Below are 17,500 nucleotides of genomic sequence, written 5' to 3' on the forward strand. Positions count from 1 at the left end.
GAATAGCAATATGACCTAGATGGAAATGCACCAATATTATACAGTATATCCACCCAGGAAACACATTGATAGAGTGATATGATATTTTTTGACATATTAGTGTGCAGACATGACTTTTACAGCTTGTACTAGAGTCTTGGTCTGGAGGAGATCCAGTTTTTGTCTTTGGCAACTGCCGTAGCCAACAGCGGACATTTTTATCAGAGGTCGTCGAGCGAGTGTGTGTGCAGTGCATTGTGGGTAAACGTGGCCGGTTGTGTCTCGCAGACCTGAGCAAGCACAAGCGCTACGAGATCCGCCTCAGCGTGTACAACGCCGTGGGGGAGGGGCCGACCAGCACGCCACAGGAAGTGTTCGTGGGAGAGGCAGGTAATTGGCTGGTGGTTCTTTTCCTGTGTTACCTATGCACCAATCAGAGCATACCTATGTTACCGTCACTCAAAGCAGTTATGCAAATGAACTGATTCACTAAAGTATGGGTGTTTGATTACTGTATAATTATTATTAACCTTGCCCAAGTCTCCTTGGGTTTGTGTCTGTTTGTGTTTTTGTTGTAAAAGGCAATTGTCCTGTCTAAAAAGAATTATTTAAAGGAATATACATCATACTTTTTTTGATGCAGTTCCCACTGCTCCGCCCCAAAATGTGGCCATCCAATCAGCAACGGCCACCCAGCTGGACGTGACGTGGGACCCCCCTCCACTGGAAACCCAAAACGGGGACATTCAGGGGTACAAGGTGAGTTTTGTGGCCGGTCGGTGCGTGTGAGCCTTCACTAGCTCCGAAACACGAACGGGGGCTTTTGCAGGGTAAGTTCCGGGCCTGTTTTTTTTTTGGGAGGTGACCTATCCCATCATGCACCCGGCAGGTGTACTTCTGGGAGTTCCAGCGGCAGAACGAGACGGAGAGGTTGCGCACGCTCTTCCTGCCCGAGGGCGGGGTGAAGCTGAAGAACCTGACGGGCTACACCACCTACATGATCAGCGTGGGGCCCTTTAACGCCGCGGGGGACGGGCCCCGGAGCCCCCCCACCCGGGGTCGCACTCAGCAGGCCGGTGAGCACCCCGTCCGCCCTCCGCGCACCCCAACACACCAACACCCCAACACACCTCCCCAACACACCTCAACACACCTCAACACACCCCAACACACCAACACCCCAACACACCTCCCCAACACACCCCAACACACCTCAACACACCTCAACACACCTCAACACACCAACACCCCAACACACCTCCCCAACACACCTCAACACACCTCAACACACCCCAACACACCAACACCCCAACACACCTCCCCAACACACCTCAACACACCTCAACACACCCCAACACACCAACACCCCAACACACCTCCCCAACACACCTCAACACACCTCAACACACCCCAACACACCAACACACCAACACCCCAACACACCTCCCCAACACACCTCAACACACCTCAACACACCCCAACACACCAACACCCCAACACACCTCCCCAACACACCTCAACACACCTACACCCCAACACACCTCCCCAACACACCTCCCCAACACACCTCAACACACCTCAACACACCCCAACACACCAACACCCCAACACACCTCCCCGATGGAAAACGCCGGCTAACGTTCACAATGGAAAACACTAGCTAACGTTCACAATGGTAAATGCTAGCTAATGTTCACCTGACATGCTTTCACAATGGTAAACGCTAGCTAACGCTCACCTGACGTGTGTTCACAATGGTAAACGCTAGCTAACGCTCACCTGACATGCGTTCACAATGGCAAATGCTAACTAACGTTCACCTGACCTGCATTCACAATGGAAAACGCTAGCTAACGTTCACCTGACCTGCATTCACAATGGAAAACGCTAGCTAACGTTCGCCTGACGTGCGTTCACAATGGTAAACGCTAGCTAACGCTCACCTGACATGCGTTCACAATGGCAAATGCTAACTAACGTTCACCTGACCTGCATTCACAATGGAAAACGCTAGCTAACGTTCACCTGACCTGCATTCACAATGGAAAACGCTAGCTAACGTTCGCCTGACGTGCGTTCACAATGGCAAATGCTAGCTAACGTTCGCCTGACGTGCGTTCACAATGGCAAATGCTAGCTAACGTTTGCCTGACCTGCGTTCACAATGGCAAACGATAGCTAATGTTCAACATATTCAAACTTTTTCCGAATGTTAGCTAACATTAGCTAAAAGTTTGACAAGGTAGTGCGCAGAGAACAAAAATGGGAAACCGTGAGAGAGCAAAAGTTGACAATTATTCGGCTATTGCACACTTTGTTTATATGATGTAATATTTCTTCACTGCACTGCACTGGATTGGGATATAGTGGTGTGTGATTTAACCCAGACACTCGAAGTCAGTGTATCTCTAAAGCCGGGATGGTTCAAGGGTTACGCAACTATGGACTTCTGCAGCCGTGCAAGTTTTGGTCAGGATGACAAAACAGGGAAGGGACTCATGAGAAAAGTTATTATCTACAGTCAGAATGAGCCTTTGTGAGTCACTAAAGAGCCATCAGCCTCTTTGTCAGTCGTAACTAGCCTCTGAATGGATGGGGGGGGGGGGGTTTGGCTGACATTTTGTTCTCATCCCAGCTCAAGTATCCTGTTATTCTGGAGATACATACCAGAAGCCATCAGCTCCAGCAGTGGCAAACACAGACACCAAATTGTTTTCTTCCTACAAGGAGATTGCTCGCCTGCAGTTTGGGAGAAATGTGTTTTTCATTCATGTCGTCTGGCTGAAGGCTGCATTTTTGTTGTCTTTTCTGATATGTCATGAGGGGACCAGGGTGGGGGGGTGGGGGGTGGGGGGAGGGTGCGATATCCTGTCATTTTTTGGCACGTCCTCGCTGTGTTGCCGCGGAGACGAAAGCATATGACACCCTGGCCGAGTGGAGGGGCAGATGTGGGGGGCAGATTTGTGGCTGGGGTGAACAATGGGGCCTGTGTTCCGTCGCCCTGGGAAGAAAAAGGGGGTAAAAAAATGATTTTCTCTGCGAGGCGCTCTCACCCGTTCAGCTCTCCGCGGTCTCCCTCTCTCTCTGGAGCGAGGGAGGAAGGAGCTGTGGAAATAAAAGAGTGGAAGGGCCGAACGCTCCCTCTGCACCTCTGTGTGCTGGGCCCTCCTTCACTGGGTCACTGTTCCCCTGTACACACTCACACACACACATACACACACACACACAGGCACACACATACACGCACACACACACACACACAGGCACACACTCACACACATACACACACACACACAGGCACACACATACACACATACACACACACACGTATACACACACACACACCCAGGCACACACATACACACATACACACACCAATGCACACAAATGCAAGCATGCACACATTTCTTCAAGAAATGTAATAGTCACTTGGATCATGCCAACCGTTGCTAAAACTTATCTTTCCCATAATTACATGTGTAATGGTAAATAACACTCACTTTGACAGACATCTCTCCTCTGTTGTCTCTGGAGCACTTAATCTAGTAATTGTGTCATTAATTTAATATTATTAATGGCGAATGCCCCCCTCCTAGCTTGCCCCCCTCTCTGATGGCTGTCTCCCCCCCCCAGCCCCCAGTGCTCCCAGCTACATCCACTTCAGCGAGCTCACCACCACCTCTGTCAACGTCTCCTGGGGGGAGCCCGTCTACCCCAACGGCATCATCGAGGGGTACCGGCTCGTCTACGAACCCTGCACCCCTGTGGACGGTAAGACCCCCGCCCTCCCTCCCACTGGGACCATTGCAAACTCGTGATTAGAGATTTCTTAACCAAACAGTCTAATGTTCTTAACTGAACATTCTAATCATTCTTCACTGAACATTGTAATGCACTTAACTGAACATTCTAATGCACTTAACTGAACATTCTAATCATTCTTAACTGAACATTGTAATGCACTTAACTGAACATTCTAATGCACTTAACTGAACATTCTAATCATTCTTAACTGAACATTCTAATGCACTTAACTGAACATTCTAATCATTCTTAACTGAACATTCTAATGCACTTAACTGAACATTCTAATCATTCTTAACTGAACATTCTAATGCTCTGAACTCAACATTCTAATCAATTCTACTGCTACTGATATGGAAATCACAGCTGGTAAATAGAAAGCAATGGCACTGTAGAACACTGACCTAGAAATTTGAAACGAAACACATTCCAGAAAAAAAGCCCTACTCTTCGGAGGATTAAAGTGAGTTTAGTTCTGACACCCCTCAGTTCTTTGCTTTACTGCCATGGCCAGACACACCTATACCACGGGGCCCAGAGGAAAAGGAGTTGTGTCTCGTCGGGGCTGTAAATATTTCACATGGCTCCAGGGCTGGCTGATAAGTTGTATATAGTGCTTGTAGGACATGTAGGGCTGAGACTAGCTGTAAATCAGACTCTGTGAAGGGGACTAAGTATTTTTGGAAAGTGTAGCCGGCAGCAGCGGCACTTGGCTTTATACGAGCTAAGCTAAGCTACATTAAGCAATAGATCTTTGTTCTAAACACAGTGCCGTGTGTCCAAAGAGAGGCTGCTGTTCTCATTAACGTGTCAGGACAGTGATCAGTGTTATTACCATTAGCGTTCTAGCAAGGTTGTGCTTTGGTGATGTCCAATTTTATACTGTAGGAGTCTTGTAGTTGTGATGGTTTGTGTGTGTTTGTATGGGATTGTGGGTGTGATGGTTTGTGTGTGTTTGTATGACATTGTGGGTGAGATGGTTTGTGTGTGTTTGAATGGGATTGTGGGTGTGATGGTTTGTGTGTGTTTGAATGGGATTGTGGGTGAGATGGTTTGTGTGTTTGTATGGGATTGTGGGTGTCATGGTTTGTATGTGTTTGTACGGAATTGTGGGAGAGATGGTTTGTGTGTGTTTGTATGGAATTGTGGGTGAGATGGTTTGTGTGTGTTTGAATGGGATTGTGGGTGTGATGGTTTGTGTGTGTTTGAATGGGATTGTGGGTGTGATGGTTTGTGTGTGTTTGAATGGGATTGTGGGTGAGATGGTTTGTGTGTTTATATGGGATTGTAGGCGTGTCTGTGTTTGTATGGTACCACGCCAGACCTGGGCCAATTACATAATCATTTTGGATTCAAATACTTTTCTACGCTGTACTGGGCTTGCCTGGTCTATTGGAACCTATGAAATACTCTTAAAAAGTGCCAACCCCAGGCGAGTTGGCTCAGTGGCACCAGGCCAGTTCAGTCGAGCCCAGAAAAGCGCTTGTGTTGTATTTTGGCCCAGGTCTGGACCGCGCTGTGCACCCTGCTCTGAGCCGGGCGGCCGGTGGGGCGGACGGGGCGGGCACTGATCTCTCTCTGTCCGTGGGGCCCTGCCGAAAACCTGACCCCCGGGCCTCCCTCTCCCCAAGGGGCCCTCCTGTCCTGCTGGCCTCCTTCTCTGAGACCTCCTTACCAATTACCATGACGACGGGAGGCTAAACGCTAACCCCCGGAGGCCTCTTGACTGCCCGCCTGCGCCAGATTTTCTGGAACGGGGCGGAGTGACACCCGGGGCGGTAGCGGCAGTTGGCCGGACGTCCTCCTTCCCGAAACTTTGAAACGGCTGACACCTGATCGCCTGAGAAGCAGGCCGGGGGGGCCGTGGGCGGGGCTGCTCCCCTTCAGAACACAGCCATTGACCTTTGACCCTTGAGCTTCTGTGGCCTGTTTACCCAACGGAGCTGCTCGCACTCTGATTGGTGGAAATCTGTGCCGGATGAGTTCAATTCAGGAGGGAGACCGACCATGTTGCGTGCGGTGTGTGTTACATTGTGTGAAATGTCTGCTTTATGTATGTGTATATGTGTGTATATGTGTGTGTGTGTGTGTGTGTGTGTGCATGTGCCTGTGTGTGTATGTATGTGTGTGTGTGTGTGTGTGTGTGTATGTGTGTGTGTGTGTATGTGTGTGTGTGTGTGTGTGTCTGTGTGTGTGTGTATGTGTGTGTGTGAGTGTGAGTGTGTGTGTATGTGTGTGTGTGAGTGTGTGAGTGTATGTATGTGTGTGTGTGTGTATGTGTGTGTGTGTGTGTATGTGTGTGTGAGTGTGCGTGTGTGTGTGTATGTGTGTGTGTGTGTGTGCGTGTGTGTGTGTATGTGTGTGTGTGTGTGTATGTGTGTGTGTGTGTATGTGTGTGTGTGTGTGTATGTGTATGTGTATGTGTGTGTATGTGTGTGTGTATGTGTGTGTGCGTGTGTGACTGTGTGTGTATGTGTTTGTGAGGTGTGTGTGTGTGTGTGTGTGCGTGTGTGACTGTGTGTGCGTATGTGTGTGTGTGCTTGTCTGTGTGTGTGTATGTGTGTGTGTGTGTGTGTGTGTGTGTGTGTATGTGTGTGTATGTGTGTGTGTGTGTGTGTGTGTATGTGTGTGTATGTGTGTGTGTATGTGTGTGTGTGTGTGTGTGTTTACCTGGGACAGACTCTAAATGCGGTGTGTTTGTCCAGAGTCCTCACTGGCCTGTGTCGACTCCTGTCTCCCCTCCCCCTCCCCCCCAGGAGTCAGTAAGATCGTGACAGTGGACGTGAAGGGGAGCGCCCCCTTCTGGATGAAAATCAAGGATCTGGCCGACGGGGTCACGTACAACTTCCGTATCCGCGCCAAAACCTTCACCTACGGACCCCAGGTGGAGGCTAACATCACCACCGGGCCCGGGGAAGGTCTGTCTGTCTGTCTGTCTGTCCGTCTGTCTCTCTGTCTCTCTGTCCGTCTGTCTGTCTGGCATCATACTGAAAGTGACCCTCTCAGTTTGTTCAGTTAACTACTGAAACTGGAAGGCTTTCAGAGCTTTTGTGACACCACAGATGTTGTCACTGCAGATGTTGCCAAATCCACCAAAACTCAAGGATAAACACTTTAACGAAAAACAGAACACACAAACACATACATGCACACACTTACACATGCACACACACACACACACACACACACACATACAGACATACACACACACACACACACACTCACACAGACATACACAAACACACACACACACACACACACACACTCACATACTCACAGAAGAAGAAGAAAACCAGTGCGGGAAACTTCTCAAGATCAAAATCAATAGTCCATTACATTTATTACATTTAAGGTTGACTACAAATTCCTTGGTATTAGGCCCGCTCGGTGGCACAGTTCTGAGGTGTTGTTGGACTCACACCGCCCCCCCCTCCCCCCAGGAGCCCCAGGGCCCCCCGGAGAGCCCTTCATCTCCCGCTACGGCACGGCCCTCACCATCCACTGGGCCAACGGCGATCCCGGACGGGCCCCCATCACGCGCTACGTCATCGAGGCCAGGCCCTCGGGTGAGTGCCCGGGGCAGGAGGGGTGAGGGGGGCAGGAGGGGTGAGGGGGGGGCAGGAGGGGTGAGGGGGGCAGGAGGGGCGAGTGCCTGGGGCAGGAGGGGTGAGGGGGGCAGGAGGGGTGAGGGGGGCAGGAGGGGCGAGTGCCTGGGGCAGGAGGGGTGAGGGGGGCAGGAGGGGTGAGTGCCTGGGGCGGGGGGGGTGAGGGGGGCAGGAGGGGTGGGTGCCTGGGGCAGGAGGGGTGAGGGGGGCAGGAGGGGGGCAGGAAGGGTGAGGGGGGCAGGAGGGGTGAGGGGGGCAGGAGGGGTGGTGCCGGGGGCAGGAGGGGTGAGGGGGGCAGGAGGGGTGGTGCCGGGGGCAGGAGGTGGGGGGGGGGGGGGTCAGGCAGGATGCCACCAAAAAGGTACAAATTCATTCTATATTGCTGGCAAGAGGGACCATTTTATGTACCTATAGGGTACCGCCCCAGCGACAAGCATTAGACCTCTTTAGTCACTTTTCATACCGTATTTCTGTGAGTGTACGATATATTTACCGTAAAGCTGTAAGAGTGAGAGGTGGACGTTGGTGAGGGTCTTTGTGGGTAAGGGATTAACAGGTACAGAGAGTGTGATTAGAGTGTGTGTGTGTATGAGAGTGTGTGTGTGTGTGCGTGTGCGGGAAAGGGGCACGGAAATTCAAGAGCAGCCACACCCAGTCGGGTTCCTCTGTCTTTTAATGGGGTATCGATCGGGGGGCATTGATTGGCCCAGCCTGGCGAGGGCGGTCCGGTTTCAGCTCTGATTGACAGATTTCCGTGATGGATCACGTTGTTACTGAGATACAGGCGAGGGGGTGTCTGTGTGTTGCTGGGGTGAAAGTTAGGCACACAGCAGGGCGGTTAGGGTGTGTGGGCTGAGGAGTATGCCTGTGATTTTTACATTTAAAATTTTAGTCATTTGGCAGATGCTTTTAATCCAAAGTGACTTACAAGTGCATAGGTTCTTCCACAAGTCAAAGCATCGCATCCATAACTAGGAAAATACACATAAAATGCTGTTCTAAACATATAGTCATCATAATTTTTTTTGTTTTTTTTTGGGGGTTAGACAAGGAGGATAGGGATATCAGAAAGGGGGGCGGGGGAAATCAGGAGGGAGGACTAAGGTAGAGTTTGTGATGACATAGCTGTCACTGCCCCAGGCTGGCACACCCACAAAAACAGCCAACCAACCACCCTCCCACCGTGCTGTTTCCTCCAATCAGGTGACACGTGACACTGCCACATGACAGCACAAACCTACAAGTGTTAGGTCTGCAGGTCTCAGAGGGCTTGGAATTATTATTGTTCTTATTATTATTATTATTGTTATTATTATTATTATTATGACTATTATTGCACAGGCTCACATGTGTGTTCCTGGTGTCCAGTGTGCAGACTGAATACGCACAGCGGCGTTTAAAGGGTTAAATCCAGGAAGTCAGCTGACCCCGAGGCACGCGTTCTCATTCGCTCACGTCCCGTTGGCTCTGTCACAGATGAGGGCCTGTGGGATATCTTGATCAAGGACATCCCCAAGGAGGTGACGTCGTACACGTTCAACATGAACATCCTGAAGCAAGGGGTCAGCTACGACTTCCGGGTGATCGGGGTCAACGACTACGGCTACGGTTCCCCCAGTCCGCCGTCGCCCTCCATATCCGGTCAGTTTGAGTCTGTCGATGTCATCCTCCATTTTATTTACATTGTCCATTACTTTCTGTCCCTGCTGGCAATTCCACCTTAAACCAGCATAAGCGTTTTAGCTGTTTACCAGCTGACCAGCCTATATAATTAGCTAGTCAGCAGTTTGACCCACGAGCTTACTCTTCCTGCTTTATCAGCTTTCACCAGCTACAGACCAGCTACAGAACAGCTTTGACCAGCTACAGACCAGCTACAGACCAGCTTTGACCAGCTACAGACCAGCTTTGACCTGTCACAGAACAGCTACAGACCAGCTTTTACCAGTCACAGGCCAGCATTGACCAGCCACAGACCAACTATGACCAGCTTACAGACCAACTAAGATGAGCTATAAGTAGGGATGTGTATCGTTAGGATTTTATTGATACCGATACCAATACCGATACTCCTTATTTATCAATACTCTTATCGATACCGTGGCGTGTAATTTAGTGTATAAAATAAAGATTACAAGATGGTAAAAGATTCAATCGTTTTTTATCACCACAAGGGGGGTAACACCAGCAACATCATTAAACAATTTACAGCACCTGCCTTTTAAGCCATTAGCAAGTCAACATGTGCAGTGCGAGGTATGTCAAAAAAACGAGCAGGCAGCTCCTTACAGCCTTAAAGGTAACTGTCAATGTGATAATGCTTCTACAGAACAGAAGCTTAGTTTAAAATTACAAATGCTTCTCAGAATAGAAATAAATAAAAAAAACCTAGGGAGATGACCAAAGCCCTTGCCTACATGTTGAACCAAACAGACACATACATGTAAACACATCAGTGTAGGGGAGGTGCTTCTCCTGACGCATTTAGCCCTAACAGTTTTTGTTAAGGAAAAGCAACATATTTACTTTCTCTGGCAGCAGCCGAGATCGCTCTGGACAGAGTGACGTCACGCTATACACTCGGATAAAATGGCGCTGCGCATGTTTTAAAAAAGGGTAATTTAATTACTTATTATTTTTTATCCAGCTTTACTGGCAGTCTTAAACCTTTAAGGATGTATATATTGGGAATCAATCTTGTAAATTATGTAACTTAATCTAGTATTTCACTTCCCCTTTAATGATTCATACACTCACCGTGACTTGATGAAGAAGCACTGTCGGAGTCTGCCTGCACGGAGGAGGGCACGGTGTTGTTAGCGTCTGCCGGGTTGCTAACTTTAGATGCGTTGTTTAGGCAGTCAAACACGCCGCACTCCTTCAGCTTTATGCTATGGGTAGACTGCAAGTGTTTCATGATGTTGCTGGTGTTACCCCCCTTTGACGCAACTACGTTCTTGCATATATTGCATTGAGCCGAGGATTCATTGAGTTTGATGAAGTGAGCCCATACCTTGGAGCGCTTAGCTCTTACCGCCAACATGTTGACTACTAGAGAAAACAACGGGGCGCTGCGTCATAACCTGTCGACAGCAGCAGTGTCATAATTACGCGACGGTTAGGTAGACTCTTAAAAAATACCGAAAGTAGTATCGTTTGTCCAGAATCTTTAGCGGTACTCTGGTTCCGACCAATTAGGAACCGGTACCAAAAAATACCGGCTCTCGGTACACATCCCTAGCTATAAGTGTTGAAAACTTGAACCACCCTTAACCAGCTTCGAATCCCAGCTGGTTGTAGCTGGAATTGCCTGCAGGGTTCGTTTTTTTGTTTTGTAAATTATGTGCAAATAAGCATGAAATATGTCGTTAAATTTAATGAGATACGTTCAGTTTCATCAAATGCATGGTGAAATATTTCATGTTATTATTTCAAGCCATCACATTTGTGTGTCTATCAGTGCCTGTGTGTGCATTTTTGAATATTTAATTCCTCCTTGTGTTGTCTTGTCCTCCTTGTGTTAAATATTTTTCCCTTTGTCCTCCAGCCCAGAAGGTGGCGCCCTTTTATGAGGAGTGGTGGTTTCTGGTGGTGGTGGCCCTGGTGGGGCTCATCTTCATCCTGCTGCTGGTCTTCATCCTCATCATCAGAGGTCAGAGCAAGAAGTACGCCAAGAAGTCGGAGTCAGGTGGGCAGGAGAACGTAACCTATAGAACGGAGAACGTAGCGGTAGAACGGAGAACCTACCCGTGTGTAGCAGGGTTAGCTCGGCTAGTTTGCTAGGAAAGTGAAGGCTCACAGCAGGTTACCGCTGTACCTTTAGAGAGAGTGTGGACCCGGGGCCTTTTCTACCTCTGCTGTACCTCTAGAGAGTGTGGGGCCCTTTTCTGCCTCTGCTGTACCTCTAGAGAGAGTGTGGGACCCTTTTCTGCCTCTGCTGTACTTTTAGAGAGAGTGTGGGGCCCTTTTCTGCCTCTGCTGTACCTTTAGAGAGAGTGTGGCCCCGGGGCCTTTTCTACCTCTGCTGTACCTTTAGAGAGAGTGTGGGGCCCTTTTCTGCCTCTGCTGTACCTTTAGAGAGTGTGGCCCCGGGGCCTTTTCTGCCTCTGCTGTACCTTTAGAGAGTGTGGGGCCCTTTTCTGCCTCTGCTGTACCTTTAGAGAGTGTATGGGGCCCTTTTCTACCTCTGCTGTACCTTTAGAGAGTGTGTGGGGCCCTTTTCTACCTCTGCTGTGCCTTTAGAGAGAGTGTGGGGCCTTTCCTCTGCTGTACCTTTAGAGAGAGTGTGGCCCTGGGGCCTTTTCCTCTGCTGTACCTTTAGAGAGAGTGTGGCTCTGGGCACTTTTCCTCTGCTGTACTTTTAGAGAGAGTGTGGCCCCGGGGCCTTTTCCTCTGCTGTACCTTTAGAGAGTGTGGGGCCCTTTTCCTCTGCTGTACCTTTAGAGAGTGTGGCCCTGGGCCCTTTTCCTCTGCTGTACTTTGAGAGAGTGTGGCCCTGCGCCCTTTTCCTCTGCTGTACTTTTAGAGAGAGTGTGGCCCCGGGCCCTTCTGTAAAGGACAGGATGACTGGAGATCGATGGTCGCCGTTAGCGATGAGGCAGAGTTGGGTTCGGCGCCCAGACTGCGCTGACTCACAGCTCGAGCTGAGTCAGCCCTGTGATTCGCTGCAGCTGGGCTCTGCACGTCTCTAAGGCTCCCTCTGTGCCCGGGCCTCGCAGGGAATCATGGGATACGCAGAGCTCCTCCTACTCCCACAATACACGAGGAAAGGTGGGAAGAGAGACGGAGAGAGAGAGGCTGAGAAAGCTAAAGACGTGGTAAAAAGACTGAAAACAGACACAACTGTTACAACATGATTGAGAGGAAGAGAGAGACAGTGTGACTGAGGGGAGTTGGGAGAGAGACAGAGAGAGAGTGAGAGACAGAGAGAGAGAGACAGAGAGAGAGTGAGAGACAGAGAGAGAGAGACAGAGAGAGAGTGGGAGAGAGACAGACAGAGAGGGAGAGGAAGAGGCCACAGATGTGGTAAAATGATGCACTCTGAGGCGTGAGGGACAAAGGAAGAGGGAGCAGAGGGCAGGAAAGATAAAGGAAAGATAAAGAAAGGGAGTGAAAGAGAGGGAGAAGTGGGACAGAGGGCGGAGATCTGATAGCAGACTAGACAGAAAGGAAGGGTGAGTCATAGGGAGAGCACCGTGGTGAGGAAGGGAGTGAGAGATACATGGAGAGAGAAGGAGAGAGAGGGGGAGAGAGAGAAACATGGAGAGAGAAGGAGAGAGAGAGGGAGAGAGATACATGGAGAGAGAAGGAGATAGAGAGGGAGAGAGATACATGGAGAGAGAAGGAGAGAGAGAGGGAGAGAGGGAGGGCAGAGAGAGGGGGAGAGATGGAGGGAGAAGGAGAGAGAGAGAGAGATACATGGAGAGAGGTAGAAAGAGAGAGAGGGCAGAGAGAGGGGGAGAGATGGAGGGAGAAGGAGAGAGAGAATGAGAGAGATACATGGAGAGAGAATGAGAGAGGCAGAAAGAGAGGGAGGGCAGAGAGAGGGGGAGAGGTGGAGGGAGAATGAGGGAGAGAGGGAAAGAGATACAAGGAGAGAGAAGGAGAGAGGTAGAAAGAGAGGGAGGGCAGAGAGAGGGGGAGAGTGAGAGAGAGTGCAGAGAGAGAGTCTGTTCTAATGTTTCTTCCTATATTTCTCTGTGTATGCTTTGGCAATATTTCTGAAAGTACAGAGAGAGAGAGATGGAGAGAGAGGGGGAGAGAATGAGATGAGAGAAAGGGAGAGAGAGAAATGGAGAGGGGGAGAGGGAGAGAACTAGAGACAGAGAGAGGGAGAGAGCGAGAGAGTGATAAGGCGTGTCTGAGGGTCTGAGGGCGGTTACTAAACTCTGCTGCGCCAAAAGAATTCAGCTCTCATTACAACCCTGTCAGTCTCATAATGAGACTTCAAATCTTTTTTTTCCCTCTCGAGTTGAAAATATTCGCTTGTTTAAGTTACAAGTTTGTTTGACAAGTGAAATGTTCGTTTCTCCATTGGCAAATCTTGAATGAGTCAAGCGGTCCCACCCCTTTGGCTATATTTTTGTATTATTTAGCAAAAAAAAGTTACAGAAATAAGATGTTATGTCTAAATACAAGACACAAATGTTTGCTGAGACTTTTTTGGTTTTTGCAGTGTAGGGGTTACAACTGGAAGGGGACCCAGGATATGGGGTGTAGCTATTTTTAATTTGTTTGAAAATATTTTTGGGAGTTGCTGCGACCCTCCCTCAGTACATTTTATCCCAGGCCTGCAAAGTCCTAGCAGCAGCCCTGCATCCCAGCATTTCAGTGTGTTTGAGACTACAGTGGAAACCATACATACCAGCAGCAGTAACAACAACAAACCAGTTCACATCAGTATGTTTGACGCTACTGTGGAAACCATACATACCAGCAGCAGTAACAACAACAACCCAGTTCACATCAGTATGTTTGACGCTACTGTGGAAACCATACATACCAGCAGCAGTAACAACAACAACCCAGTTCACATCAGTATGTTTGACGCTACTGTGGAAACCATACATACCAGCAGCAGTAACAGTAACAGCCCAGTTTACATGGTAGCTGGTCGGAGTAAGGTTGGAGTAAGTGTAGTAACATAAGTATTGTTGTAGCAGCAGTTGCACTTCTACTAATATTATTAGGGTTGTAGTAGCTACAGCACTGGTCGTGGCACAGAAGGTACTGTACTGTAGTACTAGTAGTGATCAGGTATTGTCGTGGTGTTTGTAGTAGGCAAGCCAGACCATGGCATATACTTTTACACAGCCATGGTATATAACATTATTAGCAATGCTCGTAGTAGTAGTTGTAGTGTGGTAGTAGTACTGTAGTAGATACCGTAGAATATCAGGTATGCCTACATGGTGTACTCGAGGGTTCATCCAATCACGGTCCTCGAGGGCCGAGAACTGCTGGTTTTCCACCCTCCCTTTACCTGGGAGTCAGGTGTGAACACAGTCCGGGCAATCAGTAGCACTAATTTTTCAGTTAATTACCCAGGAAAAAAGAAAACCAGGGACTTGAGGGCCAGATTTTACAATCCCTGGTGTACTCTACTCTAACATGAATAACAGTAGTAATTGTAGTGGCAGTGTTGTGGCTGTGGGTGAGAGTGGAGTTTGTGCCACAGTACTGTAGATTGGTTAGCAATGGGTAGCGCGCTGTGTAACCCCAGTCCTGACCCCCCTGCTGTATCTATGGCCTGTGGTCACACAGTGTCTCCGTACCTGTCCTCAGGTAACACCTCCACCTGCAACGCCCTGACCCACGGGGAGATGGTCAGCCTGGACGAGGGCCGCTTCCCCGCCCTGGAGCTCAACAACCGCCGGCTGTCCGTCAAGAACTCCTTCTGCCGCAAGAACGGGGTCTACACCAGGTAGGCAGACGTCCGTACACAGACGGGTACTGTCGATAGACACTCGATCGATGTCTGGGGGGATACACTGAGGTTTCCTCAGCTGCAGTCTACGGAAGGACCAGTACTTGAAATGCACTAAAGTGTGCCACAGTAATAGTCCAAAAAAAAAAAAAACTGAATTTTACCATTTGAAGAGTAGATTTATTTTGGAACGTTTTTTGTTTTCTTCCCCTCAAAATTCCAAGTCAGTGTTCTAGAACCCCGTTGCTCTCGGGTCACTGGCAGCGATTGTGACATCAGCATTAGAATGTTCACTCCGGCGACGTCTTTGCCATCGTGAGGGGTTAGGGTGAGGAGGCTTGGTGCTTCGTACATCGATTGAGACGTGAAAGTATGACATCATTTCCTGGCGGCCTGTGGTGTGGAAAGTGCAGACGTACGCTGTGCCCGGCCAGTTGGCCGTCAGCACGAGCTGGAACCAGGCGACATCGACCTGCTGGGCGGGAATAAATGTAAATTGCTCCTTGAGAGTTGAGCAGTTATTTATTGGCCAGGGTGAAATTTCGCCGTAATATGAAAGAGGAAAGCTCATCTGTTAAGGAGGCCATCAAGTAATGGAAAGAGTGTAATGACTTGGTATTCATGGTGTCATTAAATCATGTGCCTTTTCCGCCTTAAATAATACAGTGACAGGGCAGTGATGGAGTCGGGCGTTATGAGGTCATTTATCCCACAATGCAAGGCGTGTGGCACAGCTTCTCAGTCCTCAGTCATCATCCGTTAGTCTCGGCGACGGGTGATTTCCGCCGTGCGTTCTGTTCTGCGGCTGACAGGCCTGGTAACCGCGGGAAACCAACCAGCACGTTCCGGACACGCCCGTGCTCTTCAGAATGCATTCGGCAGTCCTCCATAAAAAACACTGTCTTTATACGATAATAATGAGTGCTTTACAGAAATAAACCATTACAACATGAAGACAAAAATATCTAAATACAGTCCAGCGATGTGATAATAATGATGGGGATATAACTTTATTTAAATAATAAATCTTCATTCATATGTTGGTTACTATAAGGCAGTGGCATTACATTACATTACAAGTCATTTGGCTGAGGCTCTTATCCAGAGCAACGTACAGTTGATTAGACTAAGCAGGAGACAATCCTCCCCTGGAGCAGTGCAGGGTTAAGGGCCTTGCTCAAGGGCCCAACGGCTGTGCGGATCTTATTGCGGCTACACCGGGGATCGAACCACCGACCTTGCGGGTCCCAGTCATTGACCTTAACCACTACGCTACAGGCCGCCCTGCATCCTGCGTTATCTGGCGATAAGCGAGGTCAGGCCTGCGTTCTCATGCAGTGTACAGTGACGTGTTCTGAACCCATTGCCGATAATAAACGTACGTGTCACTGTGACACACTGCTTCAGGTGTCGGCGTGTTTTCGGGAGGCGGGTACTGTCGGTAGACACTCGATCGATGTCCGGGGGGGATACACTGAGGTTTCCTCAGCTGCAGTCTACGGAAGGACCAGTACTTGAAATTCACTAAGGTGTGCCACAGTAATAGTCCAGAAAAAAACAAAACAGAATTTAACCATTTGAAGAGTAGATTTGTTTTGGAATGTTCTAGTCAGTGTTCTAGAACCCCGTTGCTTTCGGGTCACCGGCAGCGACTGTGACATCAGCATTAGAATGCCAGCAGCACTCCTCAGTGCAGTGGAGGCTTGCCCTGCTGACACGCCGTGTAAATCAGGGCCGGGTCGGCTGGCTGCCCCAGTCAGGACGTCCCGACACAGCTGCCCCCGGCACGCCCCACCACCCTCCTTCTGGAATTAGCCGTGATGAAAGTGATGTCATCGGGCGCGCTCTATCATTAGCCCCCCCCGGAGGCTGACGGATCGCCTCATCGCCGAGCCGCGTCTCGTGCGCTTCCATACGAATGAGCCCCTTTAACGAACCCTAATCCTAATCAAACTAATCCCGCTCTGTCACGGGGCACAGAGGGCGCATTCAGCTGAGTTATTTAGGGAGCAGATGTTCTTCTCCAGAGAAACGCGGTGCGCCCGTTTAACTTCAGGAAGGATTCAAACGCGGACTGACTGTCCAAATAAAACCGCATTGATAAAAATATATGAACGTGAAACATGTCTTTGCATGTTCATCTCACCTCAGCTTTGATTGTAGTTGATATGCCGGTATATACTGTATTTTCTTAAGTTGAATTTTGTAAGAATTTGAGTAGTTTTGTTGAGTAGCATATTTGCACACACCTCTGAGGGCTGAACAGTAAAGGGTAGTGTGGAAGATGACAATTGTGCTGAATCATGTTTGGCAGCTTTGCTTGTCCCATTTCAATTTCGTATTTATCGTATTTATTTCTTCATTTTATGCGATGTGTCCTCTATTGTGCTTTGTGGCTGCGAACCAAATTTCGTTCGGGACAATAAAGTTGAAAGTTGAACGTTGTTCCACACCCTAAAACTGCACCCAGAGGTGAAGGTAAGGTTGTTCCAGACGGCTGGTGTCAGGGTTGGAGGTAGTACTGATGGTGGCCACCAGGGGGGCTTATTACTTTCACCTGGTGGTCGTTAGTGCCTACTTGATGTCTACCTCCGGAAGGTATTTAAAGCCCTCATTTCCCCTCAGTCTCCGCTTTGGTGTCCACTGTTCGCTCTGGCTCAAAGCTGGTAAAGCACACGGTAGACTC

At 49.2% G+C, this 17,500-nt stretch overlaps 1 protein-coding gene across 1 annotated transcript in view; it reads left to right on the forward strand.

The window, feature by feature from the left end:
* Positions 1-17,500, forward strand: part of sdk2b (sidekick cell adhesion molecule 2b) — a 268,719-nt gene that overhangs the window by 235,391 nt on the left and 15,828 nt on the right. Inside the window, 9 exon segments of the mRNA XM_061230561.1 lie at positions 268-369; positions 623-738; positions 869-1,055; positions 3,613-3,750; positions 6,540-6,701; positions 7,224-7,349; positions 8,865-9,029; positions 10,936-11,076; positions 14,673-14,811. Coding sequence (XP_061086545.1) covers positions 268-369; positions 623-738; positions 869-1,055; positions 3,613-3,750; positions 6,540-6,701; positions 7,224-7,349; positions 8,865-9,029; positions 10,936-11,076; positions 14,673-14,811 — 1,276 coding nt within the window.

The sequence above is a fragment of the Conger conger genome, chromosome 2 (genome assembly GCF_963514075.1).
Source record: "Conger conger chromosome 2, fConCon1.1, whole genome shotgun sequence".
Lineage (NCBI taxonomy): Eukaryota > Metazoa > Chordata > Actinopteri > Anguilliformes > Congridae > Conger > Conger conger.